This window comes from Musa acuminata, chromosome BXJ1-8, assembly GCF_036884655.1.
Source record: "Musa acuminata AAA Group cultivar baxijiao chromosome BXJ1-8, Cavendish_Baxijiao_AAA, whole genome shotgun sequence".
In the NCBI taxonomy this organism is placed as follows: domain Eukaryota; kingdom Viridiplantae; phylum Streptophyta; class Magnoliopsida; order Zingiberales; family Musaceae; genus Musa; species Musa acuminata.
The window spans coordinates 3,925,678-3,935,000 of NC_088334.1; the positions used below are offsets into that span (position 1 = coordinate 3,925,678).

General features: G+C 36.9%; 1 protein-coding gene across 4 annotated transcripts in view; it reads left to right on the forward strand.

Annotated features, from left to right (window-relative positions):
- The first annotated feature begins 3 nt into the window (after nucleotides 1–3).
- Nucleotides 4–9,323, forward strand: part of LOC135585820 (zinc finger CCCH domain-containing protein 59-like) — a 9,639-nt gene continuing 319 nt past the window's right edge. The window contains exons 1-11 of one of the 4 annotated variants that reach the window (XR_010475755.1): nucleotides 4–255; nucleotides 339–612; nucleotides 698–825; nucleotides 923–1,044; nucleotides 2,540–2,657; nucleotides 3,855–4,282; nucleotides 4,554–4,854; nucleotides 6,940–7,036; nucleotides 8,468–8,613; nucleotides 8,928–9,030; nucleotides 9,157–9,288. Coding sequence is in view for 3 of the 4 variants with exons in the window: in XM_065078090.1 (XP_064934162.1) it covers nucleotides 97–255; nucleotides 339–612; nucleotides 698–825; nucleotides 923–1,044; nucleotides 2,540–2,657; nucleotides 3,855–4,282; nucleotides 4,554–4,854; nucleotides 6,940–7,036; nucleotides 8,468–8,613; nucleotides 9,157–9,285 (1,902 nt within the window). In the remaining variant the exon portion in view is untranslated. Of the gene's footprint in view, nucleotides 256–338; nucleotides 613–697; nucleotides 826–922; nucleotides 1,045–2,539; nucleotides 2,658–3,854; nucleotides 4,283–4,553; nucleotides 4,855–6,939; nucleotides 7,037–7,694; nucleotides 8,278–8,467; nucleotides 8,614–8,927; nucleotides 9,031–9,148 lie in introns of those variants that run through there. The other 3 variants (XM_065078091.1, XM_065078090.1, XM_065078092.1) reach the window with 3 other exon arrangements.

Below are 9,323 nucleotides of genomic sequence, written 5' to 3' on the forward strand. Positions count from 1 at the left end.
CCACGCGGCATTGGCTGTGTATTATTGGGTTTTGGGCCTAATAGGCCCAGATAAGTCTCGTTCATTGGACCGCTGGCCTGTTAGTGTTGGCCTCACATGGCGAGGCGCCTTAGGGCTCCGTCGTCCTCGTCACTGTCTCCCGCCACTGCGCCTCATTCTGACCCACGAGCGACGATGGCGACTCTGCCGCCAAGGATTCTCCTCTGCGGCGACGTCCTCGGCTGCCTCAACCACCTCTTCAAACGTGTCCAGTCCGTAGGGATCCTCTCTCTCTCTCTCTCTCTCTCTCGACCGCGATCCGTCTGAAGTGAAAGCCTAACCCATCGTTTCCGATGCAGGTGAACAAGTCCACTGGCCCCTTCGATGCCCTTCTCTGCGTCGGACAGTTCTTCCCGGACTCCGCCGATGGCCTCGACGAAGTCGCCGACTACATCGAGGGCCGCTCAGCCGTTCCCATCCCCACTTACTTCACCGGAGACTACGGCGTTGGCGCCGCCCGCTTCCTCTCTGCCGCCTCGAAGCTTCCCTCCAACCGTGGGTTCAAGACCGATGGGCTGGAGGTCTGCCCCAATCTATTCTGGTTGAAGGGCAGTGGCAAGTTCTCCCTCCACGGTCGGCAGAAACTTTGTGTCCCTTGCCTTTCCTTTATTCTTCTTAATCCTCCTGTGTCTTAAATTTGTTTCTTAAATGGTTGCAGGGTTGTCAGTGGTGTATTTGTCCGGTAGGCAATCTTCTGGGGCTGATGAGAGTGGGATTTACAGCGAGGACGATGTTGGTGCATTGCGAGCACTGGCCGAAGAGCAAGGAATTGTCGATTTGTTCTTGACATATCCGTAAACTAGTGTTTAGCTTTTCTGCTTCATGTACGTTGTTGTTGCTTTTTGAGAATTCTGAGCTTTCTTGGCTTCCTTGATCATTTATTACTAATGAATGGCCAAGTGGGGTCTCCAATGGAGCTGACACTTCCAATACTCCTCCGGTGGTTGCAGACCCATCGGGCTGTGATCCTCTTGTTTCAGAGCTGGCTGCTGAAATCAAGCCTAGGTAAGTTATTTCTTACACTAATACTACTTCATGCAGCTCGTTTTCACAAATTCTAACTCAGCAAATTTTTTTGATGGAGCAACATAAGTTCAAATGGATGTTATCCGTTCCTTGTATAATTTCTATCATTCAACTTGCATGAAATATTGTGTTTTGAATTTATGGAGATGCTTATATGCAGAAACTCCTCCATATATCACTGGAGACAGTCATGTACGTTACAGACCACCAATGATGCCATTTTCACATGTCTGTCTATTTTACTATAGTCATTGGTTCAGTCTTCTTATGAGTATTAGTTATGAATCACTTTAGAGTATCCATCTGTTTTCCATTTCTGAGGTGTTCTATACTTTCATCCCTTAAACCAGGATGAGATGCAAATCCTCGTATTGAAAGTTATCTTATTCTCATCCTTCTGAAGGACAACAACCAATGGTAGTTAGTCTTTTTGGGCATGAGGTATTTTGACATTTAAACTGACACTGAGACTTTTTCAACACAATCTGTATTGAAAATATCAGCTTTTGATTTGCTATTTGGGACCGACAAGTAAAATAGTCCTTTCATTTGGTTTGTCTATTGGCTAAGGTTTTTTTAACACAATCTGAGTTGCTAGATTTTCTATCTAATATTTTGTATTTATTGCATACTATCTACAAATAAGACAGAATGCCCCAACTACTGAGGTTAGCTACATGGATCTTTATTCCAGTGGCATTTGTTTAGGTAATATCAATAGACTACTTAACAGTTAACAGCAGACTAATCCCATTTTATTATTCTGAATAAAGTTTTCAAACTCCTCACACCACTACTTCTGATTAACTCATCTTGTCCAAAACATCTCTGAATCACTAAAAGATGGTGCTCATACAAGCTCAAAAGGTTTTCCCTTGTTTGATCTTCTTCTTGGGGCTACATCCAATTGTTCATGAATATAAATGTTTCTTTTGTTTTGATTCTCTAGACAAATTTGCACATCTATGTCAAGATCCTCTTCTGAGCAGTGAGCAATTTAGAACATGTTCCTTAACAGTCCAACATTTTTAATCCATAAAGCACAGCTAACTTTGCAACTGTCCTAGAATACCTGTTTTCTAATCTTAGTTGTACATGACCAATCCCCCCACTTTAGTGTTGCATATAAACCTCAGGCTACACCTTCCCACTTTAGCCGTTTCATTTAACACTACTAAAAATGTTATAATCAAGTTTCCCTTCCTGCTGAATGATAGACCCACTATATATTAAACTTAACACTTCTGGGACCTCTATGATTTGCATACTACCTCTGTGTTTGAATAGCTGGTAAATTATAATCTCTTGTACCACTCAAATTAAAGCTCTGACCAGTTGCTTTGATCTTATATTCTTGTTCTGCTACCAGTGATAATCTGACATTTGATTCTTTGTTTATACATGTGAAAATCCTCTATGGAAAAGATCTCATATGTATGATGTTCTTTTTTTCCCATTTTCATTTCTTTTTTAGGTATCACATTGCAGGTACCAAAGGTGTGTTTTATGCACGTGAACCCTACACCAATAATGAGTCTGTGCATGTGACGCGTTTTCTTGGACTAGCTGCTGTCGGGAACAAAGATAAACAGGTTTGTTTCAGCAGATTTATGATTCTTACTTGTGCAAATATGGATCATTGATAAATGTAATAAATTCTTCTTTACATACTTTTCATTAGTCCAAACACTATATTTGTTCTTCATAGCATCTACATTTCCATGCTTTGCAATGAACTTGTATCGAACAATTAATTTTTGGTTGTCCTATATCAATGAATATGTGACACGGCCTACCATTCTGTACGCACCTACACATTTCATATTTATCCTTTTCATATATGATACTTTTGGTTATCTTTTGAAACGACTGGTTAGCAAAGTGCTACTGCTTGGCAATACTTCCTCAGGATGAAAGATTGATTCCCATGCTGCACTTGTTGGGCTTTCATGGTTTGGCAAATCAGTCGATTTTTGTTATTTTTTATTTGTTCATAGATGTACATAATCTCCCCTCTATGACGTAGGGAAGTTAAGGAACCATTGATAGTGGGATTTTATAATAAAGAATTCAGAACTGAATTGGACAAATAACACAAGGAAAATATATCATTATTTCTTGGGCCTGTCTTTCATGTTCTTTCTTGAAAATTAAGCAGTTTAATGGGAGAAAGGGAACCTTGTAGCAACAAATAGTTAACTGCTCTCTCCTGTTCTAGGTGGGACCTATTTCAAAAATACTTTAGTGTTTAGAGGCTAAACCCATGTTTGTGAATCCCACCTTCCGGAAAGGTTATGTAGCATGAGTGATTAATGTCAATATTAACTATGTCCTCTGTTTGTCCATCTGATATATGTTTCTTTAATGTGTATTATGTTACTTTCTTCTTTTTTTTTCTTAGTATCCTTTTTATATTGACCATGACAGTGAAATAGTGCTATAGAATTACACTTCTTTTCTTCTTGGAGTTTCTGAATTTGAAGTCCTGTTTGATTGATTATCAATTTAAATAAGCTCAAAGTGGAAAAAACTAGAAATTAGAACATATGGACCTTATAACACTCGGTGTTGACGTGTAACTTACAGGATTTTCTACTCGTAGTAGCAGTTATGTGCGGTGTAGGAAGTCAACGTATATGTAACTTTACTAGGGTTTGTAACATTTTGCTTTTTCTGTCAGCCTCTTCAATGAGGCAATATGTTTTTTAGAATAATTCACATTTCATTTTTTTGTGCAAATGTAGTTGTCAGGCACTATATAACTGTTGTCATCTATATTTGCTTGCCAGAAATTTATTCATGCGATTTCTCCTACTCCAGCATCTATGATGTCAAGTAGTGAGATTCATGCTCGGCCGCCAAACACAACTATGTCACCATATTCACTTGGTGAGAAAGTAAGTCACACAAGAGAAACTACGAAGCGACCTAGTGATTCTGATACACAATATTGGCGTTATGACACTTCACAAAAGAGGCAGAGACAAGGAGAAAATGATAGCGGAAGACTGTGCTTCAAATTCACATCTACAGGATCCTGTTCTCGAGGGGGCAAGTGTCACTTTAGACATGATGAGGAAGCCAGAGAGCACTATATGAGAAATGTTTGTTTTGATTTTCTTAACAAAGGAAAGTGTGAACGGGGTCCTGATTGCAAGTTTGGTCACAGTCTAGCTGAATCAGGGGCTAGTTTCCCGCAAAAAGAGAGAACCCAAAGGTCAGTTGAATACTTAATATTTAACTATGATGTCATCCTGTTTATAAAGAGTACACTTTTCAGCATATATAGTTTTGAGGGCTTCTCATATCTGGCTTTAATGCCTCAGTTGATCATTGATAATTTAATCTGTGTTTCCGTGTCCTTTCATCAAAACCTTGTCGTGCTTGTGCATGCCTCTCTTGCTTTTACATGATTCGTCACATAACTCTAGAATCTTTTCATCACTGAAGTGCCTCAAATGTTTAATTTTTGATTCATTATGATTTAGTGGTCGAGGAAGAACAGAGAGGAGTTGTTGGTTCTGCTTATCAAGTCCAAACGTGGAGTCACATCTCGTATTAAGCATTGGAGAAAGTTACTACTGTGCACTTGCTAAAGGTCCACTTGTTCCGAACCATGTACTGCTGGTACCAGTTCAGCATTGCCCTAACACTCTTACAATGCCTTTGGATACTGAAACAGAGCTTGAGAAGTACAAAAGTGCACTCAATATATATTTTAAGAATCAAGCCAAAGCAGTTGTTTTCTTTGAGTTGATATTTCCCCAGAGTCCTCATGCTAATCTTCAGGTAAGAAGGATCTTATTTTTTTTTGTGAACTTTTGATTCCATTTTTTTCTTTTTTGGCAACTGGTTTGTCTAACCATCTATTACATAATATTGGAATATTTTATCTGGTTTATAATGATGTTTAAGTTTATTATAGAATAAATATATGTGAGTGTCCAATTTGTAGCCTTGCTCTCTTATTCAACCTGTTGTTCATATAAAATTTGTGGATTGCATAGTGGAAGTGCTTCTCCAAGACTTAAATATCCAATGATTTGGCATGCATGCTGAATACCATAATCTCATTTCTCTGAATCTCCAAATACAATTTTTTAGAAAAAGAAGATGGATTGTTGATTGAAATTTTATGAGTTTTGTAAGTCAAGAGAAAATGACTATATCAAATCTGAAATTGATTATTGAATTTACTTAACTTTAATTCATTATATAAAAAATTATCGTAGGTCATATAATAAGAATTGGGATTGATATTAATCAATTGCATAATATTGGTATCAGCCTTATCAGGAGGATCACATCGAAGGGATTGGAATCAGCTGAAAATTGAATAATATCATTTAGGAGATTGTTCAAAGGTGAACCAATTAAAAGCAATTAAATATATGTTTATTAAATAAAAAATGTAATGTATAAATTAGAATATTAAGTAACAATATACTAGTTATGGAAAATATTTTTATTTTGATTTATTAAGTTTAATATTTTCTAACATGAACATATTTTTTCATAGTGTTTCACTTAACATTACCCATCCATCTGTTTGATTGGAGGTAGTGGTAATCCCAAAGGAACTGGTTAGATAGTTATGTTATGTACCAATTGGTATTTATTAGTCTGACCAAAGATTGTGTCCAACCATATAAGTTGGATAAATATGGTCGTGATGATTGAGTTGACTGTTGCTAAACTTTGTATGTAAATTGCAGCATACTGCAATTTTTGGACATCAGCCTTTTGTTTCAGGCTGAGGTCAAGCATATGGAGTTCAATGAGTGGAATAAGTGTATTTGGCTGTTCTCAATAAATGGCTGTTGGTCTTATCTAGAATGTCCTTTATCAGCAGGGATGCAAGCCAGTAATGGTACAATAATAAACTGAAAGATTGGATTGTCTACAATTCTATATTGCATGCCACAGTTGATTTACAGCATCACTTAAAATGGCCAATTAGTCTTGGAAAGAGAATATGCATACCATGTTGCTAAGACACATTTCATCGCGTTCTTCTTCAGTTATTCCTTGTGCCTTTATATATAGTTTCTGCAACTTGGTTTTCTTTTTCTTCACGCTGCTGCCGGCAACAAACAAAACTCCACCTTGCTAGATCAACTGTTTGCTAACACAACATAATGTCTTACTGGATGGCATTTGGCTTACTTTATGTTACTGATCCTTATATCCCTATTGTCTTTATATCAGAGTAATTCAAGTCACTTAAGAGCTAGACATAAACTTCTTGTTCTGTACTGAATCCTGTGATTCTGACATCTCAAATTCAGTGATATATATATATATATATATATATATATATATATATATATATATATATATATATATATATATAAAAGTTTTGACTGGAAGTGTTCATACTGCCCTCCTAGATTTCTGCTCATGACAACTAGTTATTCTCTTATTTCTTTTTTGATAACTTGTCAATATAAACTTTCTCTGGCCTTTTGAGCTTCTCAGAACTTGCTGATTAACAGACTTGGCAAAACCATTATTTGTCATGTACATGATTTCTGAGTTTATTGTAACATTTTGCAAACATTTTTAGGATCCATGATGGTTTCAGCTGCATCTTTTCTTGATATTGGAATCATGTAGAAGTATATAATGTATGACACTTTTTATTGGTAAAGGTCTCTGATTCTTATTATAATTTTTGGGTCATGCATATCCTTCTTGCCCATATATGGTGCATCCAGGAGTTCAGCAACACTTCCTAGCTGATAGCAGTTTTTTGTTGGAGAGGTCATGTCAATGGATGATTATGATTTCTAGTATGCTTTAGGATTTGTGATTGATAATGTCTTTTATGATCATGAATGCATTTTTAAAACTTTTCTAAACTATCCTTTGCAGGCTATTCCTATCCCATTGTCTAAAGCATCCAATGTCAAGCGGATTTTCAATTTAGCATCCAAGAAATTAGGATTTGAATTTGCAACACTGAATCCTGGTATGGTTTGTCTTTGGATATATTGGTATATAGTTTTTTTAAAATTAGTCAAGTTAAGACAGTTACAATTTTTTTACATTATGAAAATTTTTCAAGAACAGCATAATACATCTCTGATGGTGATGTCCATTATTTCAAACTTATTTGCTGAATCTGACAGTTTAACTCATCATTTACTACATGAGAGTATTTTATGTAGCTTAGATGAGTCACTGAATATTTGTGATTATGAGGTGCACTTAGGCAATTGGATTCCTTGATATTTCTCTTCATATTATAGACCTAACATTTGATGCAAGACCTAGATTCTCTTGAGGTCCAATCCTCTCATGGGCTAACTCTCAAACTATCATCTACTTGAGTCCAAGGTGTGAAACAAAACATTCCTCTCATGGACCACTATTTTAGGCCAAAAGAATCACTATATGGATCAGTTGTTGGAGGCACAGTTATACAGTACTCTCTCTAAATTCTGCCTTTTTGGAGGCTTTATACAACCTTCAGTTCATAATGCTGAGACAGCTTTTGATACTAATGCTGAGTGTGAGGTCATCAACGTTACATATAGACGGGGGGCTTCTCTGACTTCTGTCTTTGTTCCCAGCATTTTTAGCGTATTCTACTTGTGGTAACCTACTATCTCTTGATCAATGTTTAGAGACCTGGCAAGACTGGTTGGTTCGACCTGTTTACTAAAGAATGGTCCAATGCATGTTGGTTCCAGATGGGAAAAACCAGCAACAATGTTAAGCGGTCAAAATGTTTGAAATGGTCAGTTCAACCAGTGAACCATCAACAGGGAGCTGGTTGGTTTCTGAACAGGCTTCAACTGTACTTTTGGTTTGACCCATCCTCCTGAGACTTCCACTTAGAACCTCAGGTCTCTCTCTCTTACCCCTTCTCTTTTTTTGTCTTGGTCCTCACACTTCTATCAGTAAAAATAGTAAATAAAATTAGCTTAATTTAGGTGATGGCTTTTAGACAGTGTACATGCTGAAGTCACTTAATTAACCTGGCTATATAACTTCCAGTTGTAATGATGACAACAATGATAACAAGTCATGATTGTCCAACCATTTGGGTTCGGCTATGTGATTTTTTTTATGGAGCATTATTTAGGGCAATAAAATTTCAATCTGTACCAGTTTAATTAACTTAAAAAAGGTCTGCTTATTAAATTCCTGAGCCACCTCTTACTATTAATTGTTTTATTTTATTGACAACCAATGTACTCTTAATTAAATAACTGGAGCTTGCAATACATGTTTAAATATTTGATATTATATTTTGTTCATATGTTAAGTTTTATATCGTGTTTTTGGTTTAAATTTTTCTTGTTTTCTTGGTAACTAGAGGTGGCAAAAAAGAAGAATTTTTTGGGTCTGAATGTCTGATGATGTCTTTTAAGTATTACTTTTGATACTTCTGCAGATGGTGACTCTACCCAAGGTAGGCAACTATTGAGATCTCAGTTAAACAGCACCTCAAGTATGTTCTACGTTGAACTTCCTGAGGGTGCAATTTTGTTGCATGTTGTTGATGACAAGGAAAAGTTCCCAGTCCAATTTGGACGTGAGGTAAGTTGCACGAAAGCATATTGAATTCTTGATTTGTCCTTGTATGTTTTCCCCCTTATATATTTATATCTGGAATTCTTAATTTTTCCTTGTAGTTTTTTTCCCTATATATATTTATATACATGTTATTCACACACGTACATTGCACACAAAGGTGTGCGTGGCTTTGGGATCAAAACCCTGACGTTGCCAATGGGCACCGGATTCTCCAGCCTTCCATTGAACTGGATAGTGGCAGCCCTGTACATGTAGTGGTTGTAATAGGTTCAACTTGTTTTAGTTGCTCTAAAACCCTCCTCCTCGTGTCTTAGCAGGCTATGATCTACTGATGATACAGGAAGGGCTTTAAAGTGTGAGACATGATACCAAAAATCGGGTGCTTTAGGATTTGACTGTTCTCATAACTTGGTTTACTCGGTAAAAATAAGCTAGTGTACTTGCAAAGTGCCAATGTTTCCAGTGCTTTAGGATTTGACTGTTCTTATGTATTCATGTTGCTGTCTGCTTCGTCTCCATGGTAATAAAGCTGTTAAAGTTCTGCAGGTGATGGCAGGCTTATTAAATATGGCAGATCGAGCTGATTGGAGGAATTGTAAGCTTATCAAGGAAGATGAACTGCAAATGGTGGAAGAATTCAAGAATGGGTTTAGAGAATTTGATCCAGCTCAATGATTCTAATACAAGTCTCCTTTTGTCTGAGGTGCTCTGCT